The 15,726-nt window shown below is 37.8% G+C and overlaps 2 protein-coding genes across 3 annotated transcripts in view; both read left to right on the top strand.

The window, feature by feature from the left end:
- Positions 1–12,573, top strand: part of myo15aa (myosin XVAa) — a 36,751-nt gene extending 24,178 nt beyond the window's left edge. Inside the window, exons 39-65 of the mRNA XM_084086314.1 lie at positions 414–555; positions 753–843; positions 983–1,136; positions 1,225–1,340; positions 1,442–1,501; positions 2,247–2,322; positions 2,418–2,533; positions 3,647–3,765; positions 3,903–4,044; positions 4,130–4,241; positions 6,410–6,484; positions 6,754–6,959; positions 7,049–7,191; positions 7,287–7,359; positions 7,802–7,874; positions 7,988–8,061; positions 8,180–8,262; positions 8,359–8,489; positions 8,574–8,668; positions 8,754–8,831; positions 8,925–9,021; positions 9,158–9,318; positions 9,463–9,596; positions 10,389–10,522; positions 10,613–10,746; positions 11,694–11,834; positions 11,985–12,573. Of these exons, the coding sequence (XP_083942440.1) occupies positions 414–555; positions 753–843; positions 983–1,136; positions 1,225–1,340; positions 1,442–1,501; positions 2,247–2,322; positions 2,418–2,533; positions 3,647–3,765; positions 3,903–4,044; positions 4,130–4,241; positions 6,410–6,484; positions 6,754–6,959; positions 7,049–7,191; positions 7,287–7,359; positions 7,802–7,874; positions 7,988–8,061; positions 8,180–8,262; positions 8,359–8,489; positions 8,574–8,668; positions 8,754–8,831; positions 8,925–9,021; positions 9,158–9,318; positions 9,463–9,596; positions 10,389–10,522; positions 10,613–10,746; positions 11,694–11,834; positions 11,985–12,086 (3,062 nt within the window). The 3' untranslated portion in view covers positions 12,087–12,573. The remainder of the gene's footprint in view (positions 1–413; positions 556–752; positions 844–982; positions 1,137–1,224; positions 1,341–1,441; positions 1,502–2,246; positions 2,323–2,417; positions 2,534–3,646; positions 3,766–3,902; positions 4,045–4,129; positions 4,242–6,409; positions 6,485–6,753; positions 6,960–7,048; positions 7,192–7,286; positions 7,360–7,801; positions 7,875–7,987; positions 8,062–8,179; positions 8,263–8,358; positions 8,490–8,573; positions 8,669–8,753; positions 8,832–8,924; positions 9,022–9,157; positions 9,319–9,462; positions 9,597–10,388; positions 10,523–10,612; positions 10,747–11,693; positions 11,835–11,984) is intronic.
- Positions 12,574–12,881: 308 nt separating this feature from the next.
- Positions 12,882–15,726, top strand: part of llgl1 (LLGL scribble cell polarity complex component 1) — a 41,661-nt gene continuing 38,816 nt past the window's right edge. For both annotated transcript variants that reach the window (XM_084088791.1, XM_084088790.1), the window contains exons 1-2: positions 12,882–13,131; positions 14,628–14,725. In XM_084088791.1, coding sequence (XP_083944917.1) covers positions 13,051–13,131; positions 14,628–14,725 — 179 coding nt within the window. In that variant the 5' untranslated portion in view covers positions 12,882–13,050. The remainder of the gene's footprint in view (positions 13,132–14,627; positions 14,726–15,726) is intronic.

Genomic DNA, 15,726 nt, shown 5'->3' with positions numbered 1-15,726 from the left:
TGTATGCCTTCATGCTTAATTTCACTCATTAAAATTATTATTTCATAGGTAACACTTTACAATAAGATTCTATAAGTTAATGCATTAACTAACATTAGCCAACAATGAGAAATACATTTGTGACAGTTTTTTTGGTTAACGTTAGTTAATAAAGCTCTGGTGCATTAAATAATATTAACAGAGACACACACACACACGCACGCACGCACGCACACACACACACACACACACACACATATATGTAGTTAACTAATATATATATATTGAATAATCTATAACTAAGATTAACAAATTCTTTACAAAAGTTTTTCATTGTTAGTTCATGTTAACTAATGTAGTTAACTAATTTTAACAAATGGAAACTTATTGTAAAGTGTTACCATTTCATCAGTGTTTTGCTATGTTTCCAAAAGGCCCAACTAGGAGGGATCCACCAGCGGGGGACTTGGTGAGAGCCACTATCTCAAACACAGAACACTTAGAGCCAAGTCACAACATCAAAGACATTATCAAGCAGTACCAGACTAACCCTGTAAAACCAGCAGAGTTTCCCAGGTGAGAATGAGAACTGAACATATTTAGATCTGAACGGCAGTTCCACATTCATTAATAATGAATGACCTGAACTGAAAACTGAGACACAGCAAACCAATGTTCTCCTTGACCTTGTAACAAAACATTGATAAAACATTAATCATTAAAGTAGAACAGAACAAAGGCTAAAGCTCTAACTGCACTGGTCTTCAATACAGGAGGGAAGCTAAAGTGTTTTTGAGGAAACCAGACCCCCATGACGAAGCTATATTGATTCTTAAGGACCAGATGAGTGCTCCACCTTCACAGGTAGATCAGTCATAGTTCATTTACAGATAAACTGACAGTGTTAAAGTCATGTGAGTTAACGTGATATAAAGTATTATCAGTGGGCTTTAGCATTATCATTGTGGTAAAAGCTGATTGTGTTCATGTCCCAAACTATCAGCTAAAGAAAACCTACACTCCAGTTTCTCCTTCGTCATCTGCAAAGGAGTTTGATTATGACCACCATGGGGCACTAAAACCAGCAAGAAGCATAAAGACGAAGCGATCTCCTCCTGTGCCAGCTGTTAGTCAGAGATTCCCAGCTCCTGCTCCTGGTAAACTCAGATCATCTACGTCATTTCATTTAGATATAGAAACCATATTAGCATGGCTATAACGTCGCTGTGGTGTGTCACATTACAGTATCTAGAGAACTTCCAGTAGAAGAGGAGAACATTCAGACTCAGCTGCACAAGAGGAGCAGTGAAGAGCACTACACCTACACCAATGTACCCTGGAAAATCTACCTGAGGAAAGAGGCTAGTCATTTGTTTTGTATTGGGTCAATGGGACACAGTGCTGTTACGCTAAAATATGGAAATAATTATGAACCACTGAAAGTACTTTCCTGTGTTTTTAGGTTTTTTATCCGAAAGACAGCTTCAACCACCCGCTGATACTAGACCTCTTGTTTAAGCAGGTTTGGAATTTTTTAGTTTTTTGTTCTTTCTGTTAACTTTGGTTTTAGGGCTGTCAAAAATATAAAGCTTTAATTGTGATTTATCTCATAATTTGTTTTATTTAACACATTCGTGCATTCAGTTCCTAAAAAAATGAACAATTGGTCAAGGTGGAATTAATGGTTTTGGCAAAAAGTGTGGATCATGAAACTTGTGGTGTAAATTTATGCAACAGTGTCTTACACACACAAAAATAAACATTATTCTATATAAATGGAAACACTGAAAACTGAAAATGATCAATAATTCAATTATATAATACCTTTACCCTCAATTTATGGACATAATTAACTTTGTGATCATTTTTTTTTAAAGAATTTTAAAAAAGTCTCTTATGCTCACAAAGTCAGATTTATTTGATCAAAAATACAGTACAAACAGTAATTGGGAAAAATGACAGTATTATAATTTAAAATAACTGTTTTCCATTTTAATATGTAATTCAGTGTCATGTGATCCTTCAGAAATCATTCTAATATGCTGATTTTGTGCTCAGAAAACATTTCTTATTATTATCAATGTTAAAACAGTTTCTTGATATTTTTGTGGAAACTGTAACAAATTTATAAAGTTCAAAAGGACAGCATTTATTTGAAATAGAAATCTCTTGTAGAAAATCTTGCTGACCCCAAACTTTTGAATGGTAGTGTATAAATTTGTGATTGCTTTTACTTTTATTAACCGTAATTATAATGAAACTTTCAGATTGTCCATGATACATTCTCAGAGGCTTGCATTCGCATTACAACAGAAGAAAGGCAGAAGATGAAATCCCTTTTTGGTATGATTTATGTTTCACTTACATACACATTTTCCTTTTGTGATATGTGAACTTTGCTTGTGGAGAGGAACATTTTGGCTTCTATTTTGTGACAGTGGAGCAAAACGTTGACATCAATGCCACAATCCAGGATGAGAATGCGAAGAAGAAGATTGTGATTGCCGCAAGAGACACCTGGGAGATCTACTTCTCACGCCTCTTCCCAGCATCTGTAAGGAATCTCTCTCAGATTATCCCTGCTGAAAAGACCTGCGTAGACCAGCCTAAAGTTCAGTGCTGGTCCAGGCTGGTTTATGTTGGTCAGGGCTGTTTTTTCTGGTGGCTCTGCATGGCACACTGTTTACTGAATTACTGAATGAGCATGGTTCTGGTGAAGCTGGCTGAAAGGAATGTAGTCATATCTGGCACATCATAATGTATTCTAATGTTTTCAGCGGGCATGTGCTGCTTCATAATGCTATTTTAATCATGACAACTCTCAGAGTAGTTTTGCCATTTTAATTATATGGCAATGCTCATGTATTTGGTTTTGGTGGATTAAGGGCCAGATTTACTAACAGGTTGCGCCAGCGCAAACCCTCTTTTGCCGTTACTGTCAGGATTTACTAAAAACACGCAGTTATTTTTGCGGCTGACCTTATTGCACAGTTATTGCCTTATTGCATATACATTTGTAGGAGTTTCCCTTTCAGACGCAACATTTCTGTGAGAAGAGTATTTAAATGAATCACGCAAGGTGATTTACAAAGGTTTGCGCCATTATTTATCGCCCAAACAAAGCACCTCTTAAACCAGACGCTACCTGGTAGATTGGTCATTTTGGAAATGATCTGTGTTCTTTAATTTGTGCGTCGTCAGTAGGTCACGTGCAGAACTTTCTACTCCCATCTGCGCTGTTTTGGAATTGCTCTCTCATGCTAAATTGCCCTGTTTAGTAAATCTGCCCCTAAATCTGCTATGCTGCCGCTACAGTTGATTATTGCTGCCGCTGCTGTAGAACAAGGATGGACTTGCCAATAGATACACAGAGACGCTGCTGTGAGCATGTAAGATATGCTGCTGCTGCATGAATAGACTTACATAAATCTAGATCTAGGCAGGTGGAACTGGGGTGGAGGTGGAGGGTTTCAGTGCTGCAGGACTAGCAAACAGTAAACACTGAACCAGTCATGTTGGCAAACTGCAATCAGCTTGTGCCATGTGGTAATGGTGTGATTGCTTGCAGATTGCATGTAAAGGGCCTATTAGCATGCGCCATCTAGAGTTTCATTACTGAACTAGATAAGCCTAAAAGAGAAAATCTTCCTGTTCTTGTCCTGAACAGGGCAGTGTTGGCACAGGGGTCCAGGTGCTGTCTGTATCTCATAGAGGAATCAAGCTTTTAAAAATGGTCAGGAGCAGTGCGGTAGCCCCAGACTACTTCAGAGTTCTACGACCCTACAGGTACCAGTTGCTGAGGCTTTTAATGTCTGTGTTCTGTCATTGTTTTTAATGAATTCGTATTTTTAATGAGTTTAATTAATGTACCACCATCACCATCACAAATATTCATTGTTATGATCATTGTTAAACTCTTACAGCTATACAGACATCATGTTCGTCACCATTCCTTCCAAAAACATGCTGGAATTCAACCTCACCAATGAGAAACTGATTCTGTTCTCTGCCAAAGCTCCTCAGGTTAAAACTATGATTGACTACTTTATCACAGAGCTGAAAAAGGTCAGTTCCCTCATACATTGATTCACTTCGGGGATGATTGGCTGTGGTGCGGTGTGTTAATTGTAGTCTCTGTCTCTCGCTCTAGGACTCAGACTATGTCGTTGCTGTGCGTAATTACATTACAGATGACAGAGCGCTGCTGAGTTTCCACAAGGGAGACATCATACGCTTGCAGAAAATGGAAGGCCTGGATGCAGGTGAGACTGCTTTAAACCAGAATTGGTCATGAAGACCTTACATTACTCTTCATATTTGGGGAAAAAAGAGCCTAAATAATTAGGATATCAGCTCTGAAATATAACACTTGAAAATCAATAATGTAATTGTTAATTTGTTGATTTTTTTTTTTAAATAAACTGCTTTTTTATACATAAAACAACTTGATGAAGTTGTTCCATGATGAACATGTTTTAAAATAATGAATTAAACCTCTTTTCATTTTCATTTCATTTTTTTTACACAAATAAACAAATAAACTGGAACATGCATATACTTGATAACTACTCGATTACTTTAATTTTACCAGGTAATTGTAATTTTTTTGACCTACATACAGTGAGGAAAATAAGTATTTGAACACCCTGCTATTTTGCAAGTTCTCCCACTTGGAAATCATGGAGGGGTCTGAAATTGTCATCGTAGGTGCATGTCCACTGTGAGAGACATAATCTAAAAAAAAAAATCCAGAAATCACAATATATGATTTTTTAACTATTTATTTGTATGATACAGCTGCAAATAAGTATTTGAACACCTGTCTATCAGCTAGAATTCTGACCCTCAAAGACCTGTTAGTCTGCCTTTAAAATGTCCACCTCCACTCCATTTATTATCCTAAATTAGATGCACCTGTTTGAGGTCGTTAGCTGCATAAAGACACCTGTCCACCCCATACAATCAGTAAGAATCCAACTACTAACATGGCCAAGACCAAAGAGCTGTCCAAAGACACTAGAGACAAAATTGTACACCTCCACAAGGCTGGAAAGGGCTACGGGGAAATTGCCAAGCAGCTTGGTGAAAAAAGGTCCACTGTTGGAGCAATCATTAGAAAATGGAAGAAGCTAAACATGACTGTCAATCTCCCCCGGACTGGGGCTCCATGCAAGATCTCACCTCGTGGGGTCTCAATGATCCTAAGAAAGGTGAGAAATCAGCCCAGAACTACACAGGAGGAGCTGGTCAATGACCTGAAAAGAGCTGGGACCACCGTTTCCAAGGTTACTGTTGGTAATACACTAAGACGTCATGGTTTGAAATCATGCATGGCACGGAAGGTTCCCCTGCTTAAACCAGCACATGTCAAGGCCCATCTTAAGTTTGCCAATGACCATTTGGATGATCCAGAGGAGTCATGGGAGAAAGTCATGTGGTCAGATGAGACCAAAATAGAACTTTTTGGTCATAATTCCACTAAACGTGTTTGGAGGAAGAAGAATGATGAGTACCATCCCAAGAACACCATCCCTACTGTGAAGGATGGGGGTGGTAGCATCATGCTTTGGGGGTGTTTTTCTGCACATGTGACAGGGCGACTGCACTGTATTAAGGAGAGGATGACCGGGGCCATGTATTGCGAGATTTTGGGGAACAACCTCCTTCCCTCAGTTAGAGCATTGAAGATGGGTCGAGGCTGGGTCGTCCAACATGACAATGACCCGAAGCACACAGCCAGGATAACCAAGGAGTGGCTCTGTAAGAAGCATATCAAGGTTCTGGCGTGGCCTAGCCAGTCTCCAGACCTAAACCCAATAGAGAATCTTTGGAGGGAGCTCAAACTCCGTGTTTCTCAGCGACAGCCCAGAAACCTGACTGATCTAGAGAAGATCTGTGTGGAGGAGTGGGCCAAAATCCCTCCTGCAGTGTGTGCAAACCTGGTGAAAAACTACAGGAAACGTTTGACCTCTGTAATTGCAAACAAAGGCTACTGTATCAAATATTAACATTGATTTTCTCAGGTGTTCAAATACTTATTTGCAGCTGTATCATACAAATAAATAGTTAAAAAATCATACATTGTGATTTCTGGATTTTTTTTTTTTTAGATTATGTCTCTCACAGTGGACATGCACCTACGATGACAATTTCAGACCCCTCCATGATTTCTAAGTGGGAGAACTTGCAAAATAGCAGGGTGTTCAAATACTTATTTTCCTCACTGTACATACATACATCCTGTGTCCAGTGGTTGTCAACTGTCCTTTATGATGAATTTAAAGTGTCCTTAATGTACTGACCCCAAACTTTTGAAAGATGCATGATGATATATAGCTAATGATATATAGCTAAATAGCATTGTAAAAGGGACAATAACTTGTTCACCTAAGCCATAACCTTGACTGCTGGCTCTGTGGCTGTTTCACAGGCCAGTGTTATGGTTGCATAGTGAAAAAGAAGGTGATTCTCCTGGAGGAGTTAAAAAGAGACACACCTGATTTTGGTGGGTCATGCGTGGAACCTGCATGGAGTGCTTTTTGGGGGTTTCTTGATGTGCAGTTTTACTGTTCTGTACTTAGCAGTGTCATTACAGTTGAATTTCTGGTTTGCAGATTTATCTGCATTTATGCATCCCTAGTTGCATGTATAGAAACGGTCTTCTCTTTGCATGATGGTTTCACTGATGCTTTTTATACAGGCACTTCTACTCTTAAAATGTCATTCTACCATCACACGCAAATTTTCACACACCATGTGTTGTTTTGTGCAAAGGCTGGAAGTTTGGGGCCATTCATGGGCGATCTGGGGTTTTTCCTGTGGAGTTTGTACAGCCAGTGGCTGCTCCTGACTTCATTAGCATTCCTGTGGACAAGAAAGAGGAACCCAAGAATAAGCAGGGGCGCGTGGCCGCCTCGGCCGCTGTGGCTGTTGCTGTGGGGTCCGCTGCCGCAGCCCATGAACTGGGCCGGTCCATTGAGGTATATGTGCTTCACAGGCATGTAAATCCCGATTTATATGTACCATAGATCCTTCTGAGAGCCGTTGTGTCACTGCATCTCACCTCTAGGTGGCGTCTCCTGTCAGTGAGTATGCAGAGGCCTTTACAGACAGTGCTGATATGGACATCGATGAGAGAATCTTTCAGGACAGCCAATACAACATGGTGGAGTTTGCCAAGAAATATTTCAGAGGGGCCCAGAGAAACAACGGGTCTGTTGATTACATCATGGGGCATTGCGAGCTCAGGTTCTCACAGTTGTATAGAAAAAATATTAGATATACTGACATATGCTTGTATTTTGCAGTGATTCATATAAGAAAAAGTCAAAGAAGACAAAGGAATCCAGAGAACCATCAGAAATGGTGAAATTTTCCAAGGTACAGAATACAGAATACATTGAGGTTTCTAAAAGAATATAGTTAATTTAAAATGAGTATACTGTCATGATTTACTCACCGTGTAATTTAATGAACAGATATTGAGGCTTTTCAGCTTTAAAAACCATAAAAGTATCATAAAAGTAGCCCATGCATTTTGTGCACTATATTTCAAGTCTACTGAATCATATGGTAGCTTTGTGTGAGGAACAATTTAATTAAATATTCGCTAAAATTGGATCCTTCAGTGAATAGAACCAATTCAAAGAATGTTTCATTAATGAATTGTACATTGGAGATCTAGGGTGAATATAATCAGCGCTTACTTTAAATACATTTTATATGATTTTAATATACCTTTATATAATAATAAACATGGTTGATATATTTTATGAAGCTTTTTTTATGCATACTCTAATTGATTTTTGCTTTGGTTTTTTAGTCTCCAATTCAAGAGTCCCTGATCGAGTTCACTGATGAAAACATGAACAGAGTAGCTGGAGAGATTTTTCTTGGTAAGCCGAATGTTACGTTACACAAATTAAGTGACAGATCTTTTTTTTTCTGTCATCGACATTTTTTTAAATGTTTACTATCTAATATGACTTCATTGATGATTATCCTTCAGCTATAATGAAGTTTATGGGAGATTACCCAATGAAAGGTCAGGCCGAGCAGGACGTTGTCAGCACCATCCTAAGGGTATGCAACTCTTTAAATAGCCCAACAAGCCTTGCCATCATGAAATATTAAGATACCAGACAGGAATGTGCTTAATATCTTCAATGTCACTGTGATATAAGCTCAATCTATGTTGCAGTTGAGTGGCGAATATGGATTAATGAAGGATGAAGCGTACTGCCAAGTCCTCAAGCAGATCACTGGGAACACCAGCTCCAAGACGTATAAGCCTGCTTTTTTTTCTGAATGAGCGAACCATGTAGGAATCATTGTGATGTGCGAAGCAGAGTAACAGATGATCTTTACTGTGTTTCGCAGGGAGAGTTGTCAGAGGGGCTGGAGGCTGCTGTACATCCTCACTGCATACTACAAGTGTTCAGAGGCGCTCAAACCTTACCTGCTTAAACACCTTCAGGATGTCTGTGCAAGTCCTGGGGTGCACTTTCAAGGTATTTTGCCTACATGTTACAATTACACAAATCAAACTGATTACATATTAACTGATGATTACAAATAACACGATACGTTGATAGGCATTGCCAAGGCTTGTGAGCAGAACCTAAGGAAGACGTTCCAATACGGTGGACGTGTTGAGCATCCTAACGGGATGGAATTGAAAGCTATGCTGGTTAGTTGCACATAAGCATATTTCAATGCTAATTTCAGTCACATTTTCACCAATCTGTGCTTAATTATGAACAATCTTTTTCAAGGCTGGAAGGAGCTCCAAGCGCCAGTTGTTTCTTCTTCCTGGTGGAATTGAACGCCACCTAAAGATCAAAACCTGCTCAGTAAGTTGCCTCTGTAATATTTATTGCAGCTTGACCAATCATATTCATTTAGTAGGAAACGTTTGATTCTAACTCACTCTTGTTACTTTGAAGGTGGCTCTGGATGCCATTGAAGAGCTGTGCTATGAGATGGGTCTGCATAAACTTGAGGCCTTGGATGAATATGCTATATTTGTTGTCACAAACAGAGGTGAAGATGACAAAAAAAAAACAAAAAAAAAACATAGTTCAAATAATTTGCCGCTGATTGTTTTCAATAGCTGAGATGGTAGAGATGATACAAGTAATACAAGCTGCTTTCTCATGTGTTGTCACTCTTTCTCCAGGTCAGAATGTCCGGCCTCTAAACAAAAGGGAGTACATCTTGGATATTGCTACAGAGGCTGAACACGTTGATAGCAACTACAGTCTGTGGTTTCGAAGAGTGATATGGACGCAGCCACTAAAGTTTGACAACGAGCTCGGAGTCACTATGCATTACAATCAGGTACATCAGCCAGACTGATTCAATTTCCCAGACATTCCTTTCATGTCTTGTCCTGCTTATTTCATAAGTTACAAAGATCTAAGGCATTTGACCTAAGTTATCTCTGTTCAGGCTACTATTCTGATCTTCATTCATATTTTGCAGGTGTCCCCTGACTACTTGAAAGGGCTGCTCAGTGTTATCCCACAGGGTAAGGCCAGTGAGCAGCAGCTTCAGCAAGTGTCAAAACTGGCAGCTCTGCAACATCGTGCCAAGGACTCGCTCTACCTGCCCTCCATGTAATGCCATTAATCTGGCGTCACTGAAATGTTATGTATTCATCAAAAGCTAGAAAATGTCACATTTACAAGTGACATTAAAGACATTTATAATTGTACAAAAGATTTATATTTCAAATAAATGCTGTTCTTTTGATCTTTATATTCATAAAATAATTTAGAAAAAATGTGTTACGATTTCACAAAACTTTTAACATAGATTCGTTGATAATCAAAAACATGAGCAGCAAATCAGCGTATTAGAATGATTTCTGAAGGATCATGTGACACTGAAGACTGGAGTAATGATGCTGAAAATTCAGCTTTGACATCACAGGAATAAATTACATTTTCAAATATATCAACATAGAACACAGATATTTTAAATTGTGATAATATTTCACAATTTTACTGTTTTTACTGTATTTTTGATCGAATAAATGCAGCTTTGGTGAACAGAAGAGACATTGACCCCCAAACTTTGAAAAGTTGTGTACACACACTGACCATTAAACAACTGCCTGATCTCCAGAAAAGAAAATTGTAGAAAATTGTAGTTGTCGAGGAATACAATCCCAGGGATCATTACTAGTTACGAGGGAGAAATTATTCACTCTGAAGATGTCTGTCTACATATTAATTACTGTGTCAATAATTCTATAGTGGTAAAACTTGTGATTGTAAAAACACTTGTGTTTATTGTAATTGTTCAGCTGGCCCCTGATGGAGAAAATCACCTGGCTAGTGTTCCTGAGGTCATTTAAGTTTGACACCTCATTTATAGACTAACTTTCTCTCGTTCTCTGCCATCAGCCATGAGGTTCAGGAGTGTATTCCCACCCAGCTGTTTGGTCTCCAGCGGCCCCAGCAGTGGTTAAACATGGTAAACCAGCATATGCAGCAGGTGCAGGCCCTCAGTCCTCATCAGGCCAAAGCACAATTTCTGGGTGAGGTGTTGACTTAGGAGAACAGCCAATGTGGAGGCGCGCAGCCATTTATTCAAAAGGCTGATTGTTGTACTTGTGTTTCTGTTTCAGGGCTTGTGAGTGCTTTTCCCATGTTTGGCTCATCATTCTTCTACATACAGAGCAGCAGCAACGGTGCTATCAACACCCCGTGTGTACTGGCTGTCAATCAAAATGGTCTGAACTTTCTAAGCAAAGAGACTCATGTAAGTTTAACCCCTTGTTTCCCAATCTTTACTTGAAGCCTGTGTGAAGATAACCTGTTAAAGCTGTATTTCTAAGACTGCATTATTTCTTAATTTAATAACTTAACTTAATATTTTCACAATTAAGACAGTAATATATGTTTAAAATGAATTTAGAGTGAGTAAATAATGACAGAATTAGTACAAACGTTTGAGGTTGGTGAGATATATTAATGTTTTTGAAATAAATCGCTTATGTTCACCAAGGCTATTTATTTGATCAAAAATACAGCAAAAATAGTAATATTGTTTGAAAAATGTTTACAGCTTAGAATAACCATTTTCTATTTTAATATACCTTAAAATGTAATTCCTGTGATGTCAAAGCTGAATTTTCAGCATCATTACTCCAGTCTCCAGTCACATGATCCTTCAAAAATCATTCTAATACGCTGATTTAAAGAAACATTATTATTAAAACAGTTGTGCTGCTTATTATTTTTGTGGAAATCATGATACATTTTTTTTCAGGACTCTTTGGTTAATAGAAAAGTAATAAAGGACAGCATTTATTTGAAATTGAAATATTTTGTATCAGTATAAATTTCTGTACTGTCCCTTTTGATCAATTTAATGCGCCCTTGCTGAATAAAAGTATTATTTTTTCAAGTCTTACTGACCCCAAACTTTTGAATGGTATATATCTCTTTAAGGCTCATATTTAAATCATTAGCACTTTTTTCTGTATTTTAGTAAATATGATGCATGTCCTAGATATAGATTTAATTGAATTTTGTACCAATTTATGTAAAAGTATGCATTATTCTGGGATTTTAATATGTAATCTGCTTTGGCACTGCTGAAGTGTCCATTATATCCTATATTTGCAAATGTATTTGCATTTCCTCCCAAGATATTATATAACATGGTCACGTATAGACTTCACAGCTGTTTTCAATGTTCCTCAGGAGCCGATGGTGAAGTTCCCGCTGAAGGAGGTCCAGTCCACCCGGACACAGAGGCCCACAGCTGGCTCCAGTTACCCGTACGTGGAGATAATGCTGGGTGACCTAATGTCTCAACGCATTACACAGTTACAGCTGGACCAGGTATGGACTTTCAACTAAAAGAGGGAATGTATAATTCCAAATCATCACACAATATAAATCTAAGTCATATATATAAGTCATATATAATGAGTTTTCATTTTCACTGGGCCATTGTGAGCTGAGCTTATTCCTGTGCGTTTGACTTTACAGAGCCTTGAGCTGTGCCGTGTCATCGCCATGCATGTGGAGAACCTGCTGTCCGTACGAGAGAAGAGACTTACTCTGCCGCCCAGTGAAATCACACTGCTCTAGCACGCCTTCTCACTGATGTTATTTAATAGTACTTTTATGGCAATAATTGCAATCAGACACTATTAAACTCATACACGTCCAAAGCCAGCTGTCATTATTGATAGTGCAATATGTCTGTTTGCAATTTAACCAAGTTCCAGGATTAGCCTGTTATTCGCAACAATTTGCATGCTTTCCATTAGGTTGAACATATGGTTCCATAGTTTAAAACACTATATTTCTACCTCTAGCTCCGAACACATGATCAGCAAGAGTTTTTTTTTTAGTTTTTTTTTAGTTTTTATGAGAGAGAAAGAGTGATAAAATAAATGTAGCCACTGTTTTTGAAGTTGCACTACTTGAGACTTTTATGATTTAAATATTTATACAATGTTTTTATTATGTTAAATTCTCTACGTGGACGAGAAATGCACTATATGTACAATGAATGTAGTAGGTATAATATGAAGTCTTTATTCTGAATAAAATAAATCACAGCTGTACTGTTTCTCACAATTTAATTTTATTACACTGAATGCACATTGAATAATATTAACATTATGCTGTTAAATGTTTGTAAAAAAAACAAAAAAATTAATGTCATTTAAAGTTTTAACTGACTGATAACTTCGTGCATTGTAATTAAATTGATGCAAGGCAATTCAAACGTGAATAAATAGTAAAGCCAGCCGAATCCTGATCCGTGTTTTCCACGCGTTTGCTGGCAGTGGGCGTGGTTTGGTGAATTGGTTACAGATTCTTGCCTCTGATTGGCTCTCCTGAGACGTGGTTCCTGCGAACTTGCCCTGTGGTTAAACTGCATAAACACACAGCTGAAAACTTGCACGGCTTGAGGAGTGGATACAAAAGAAACCGGAGCTTGCATGAAGGATCACATTGTTTCTCTGCACCGATTCACGCCTAACGGAATTTCTATCAATCTGAGACGGTGCGGACTGTGATATATCTCTGATTCGGCTTCAGGATGATGAAGTTTAGGTTCAGACGGCAGGGAAATGACCCTCATCGTGAGAAAATCAAGCAGGATCTATTTGCATTCAATAAGGTATGTGGGATATATAGCGGTGGGTTCTCCTGTCTCTCTCTCGAGCATGCATGCGTTTCGGGTTGCACTGAAATCGACTGAAAGAACATTTAATTCAAGCAAATATATTAATAATTACATGCACTGTTTAAATGTTGTTTTTAGTAACACGCAACTGTTAACAGCAATGTTTTCCAACTATCAGGACCAGATATATAGGCTAAGGATCAACAATATACACGCATGAAAGTTGTTTGAAACAATTAGTAGGCTACTTTATGTATAGCAAGCTTTTCTTCTTGTTAGTGCACAGTTGGACTTTTATAGCTTTGCGAGAATGAAAAAATGTGTCGTGTTTGATATTCATCTTCATCAGTGGAGCTCATTAACTCAGATGAGATCACGGCGCGTTGTCTATTGTGAGTGACCTCAAAGTTTACTCATGTTTGTAATCTTCAGCGGTTAGTTTTTACATTTTTTCCAACGAATTTCAATTGCAGAACAGGAAGTGTCTGTCATGAAGTTTCTTTTACTTAATTTTGGTATGTTTGACAACTTTTTTATTTATTCATTTGCATGTATAAAATAAATAATATATGAGATTATATAAGAGCTAAATATATTAATTTAGTTCAATGATAATTTTATTAAATGAAAAATAGATAATGTTGGTTTATTGATGTTGGTTTCTGAGCCTTGAATGTATTCTGCAGTGGTGCTGGCAGCAGGGTCAGGGTGATTGTAAGGGTTTGTTGAGCTCTTTATAACGAGACTGCTCTTAAATCATAATGAACATGTTACTGCTCCCCTGCCAGAAACACAGAAAGGGTTTGATTGTTGGCTCTCCTTTACTGATGACCAAACTCTGGCAACATTTCTAGCCCCCCTCCTCATTGTAAAGCACCATGAGAGATAACATTTTTAAACGTCTTGGGTTAGCCCTCAGTTTTTGTTCATTTCTCTAATGCTGCTGATGACTTTTATCCACAGATGGTTTAGTGGTGTGTAAGGAAGGTGTTTGTGTGTCATACTGATGAAGTGTCATGACACCGTGTATAATGTTACAAGAAGGTCCTGTTATTTACTATGTCACACTTTGTCAACCTGTGAAAAGAGATCTGCATCCTTCTGACAACTTCAAGCCTTGTTTTGCTTAAATTCGTGTTGATTTAAGATGACGTTTTTAAAACTGCCCCAAAACATGTTTCTGCAAATCATTTTTGATAGCTTGTGTGAAGATGAATTTGACATTGTCTGTCAAATCTACTAGGTTTCCTTCCTTACTATTTCTGGTTCTGTATTTGTGTTGTTGTAAAAACAAGGAAATCCTCTTCCTGCCTGGAACGCTCAACTACATTGCTAATTGTTGCATCAGGGCTCATAGAGGTCAATGAAGTATGAATTGGTTTCTTTTTTAGAAAAAGAGGAATTCTTACATTTCTATCTGATGTACATTACATGTGAGTTTAAGTTCTGAATGTGAGATTTCCTCTTTTCTCTTTTCTTTTTTTACTCAGACAGTTGAACATGGATTCCCAAACCAGCCAAGCGCTTTGGCCTATGATCCCAAACTGCAGCTTATGGCCATTGGAACTAAATCAGGGGCCATCAAATTGTATCCTTTTGTGAGCGCTTTACTAAAATGGAATCAATGATATAGTTTTTTTTTTTTTTATACACTGACTACCACTTGAGATTTATAAAAAAAAGAAAAAAATGTGTACTTTATTCAACAAGAATGCATTACATTGATCAAATGTGGACAGTAAATACTTTCACATTGTTATATATATATTTTTTTTATTTACTTTTTTATACAGTATCCTGAAAAACAATGTATGGTTCCACAAAAATAGTAGGCAGCACAACTTTTCCATGTAGACACAAATGTGGACAAAATTATTTTTTTTATAAGTAGCCACTGTTTGTCTAGAATACAGGGATTCTCTCAATCAACTTCATGAGCTGCATCAGGGATGCTTATAAAACGATGATGGAGTTATTTGTATTTGTCTATATAATGGTTTTACATTTTACATCAACAGGGTTATTGAACACTGACTTATTCAATGTTATAGTATTAAACTCTTTGCATCCTTGATACTTCTCCAAACTCTCTGTAATTTTCATAAAATGTTGAGAAAGATTTGGTCATGTTTATCTCGATCGATGATACAATACAGTGAGGGAACGTCCTAGTTTATGGTTCACTGATTGTGATGAATTACTCTGGATGTATGGCTCTGTTGTGTTGAAGACTTGTCATCTGCCTTGGTACACAGTGTGACTCACTACATATTGTGCTAGTCCTATCAAACTTGGTACTTTAAAAACAAACTTTCTAAATTGTCATAATTATAGTTGACGTTGTCCAGGCCTGAATGTTTAAGTCCAGTGGGTTTAAGGAATGTTTAGGAGGGTATCATCAGAATAAAGTGTTGGAGACTCCTCTGGTAAGCTATCATTATCTAGTCCTCTTGGACTGGACGAGTCAAACAGCCAAAACATCATGGATGTATTCATTTCACAGTAATGCTTGCTTTTTTTCTTGAGATGGAAGCTGAGATACAGGCAGGATCAGTGATTATTATAGTGATTGTGATGGTACAGTGCAGG

This window comes from Abramis brama (assembly GCF_963993115.1).
Source record: "Abramis brama genome assembly, chromosome: 1".
Taxonomy (NCBI): Eukaryota; Metazoa; Chordata; class Actinopteri; order Cypriniformes; family Leuciscidae; genus Abramis; species Abramis brama.
Note: the sequence above shows the minus strand (reverse complement) of the source record. Positions and strands in the feature narration are given on the sequence as shown.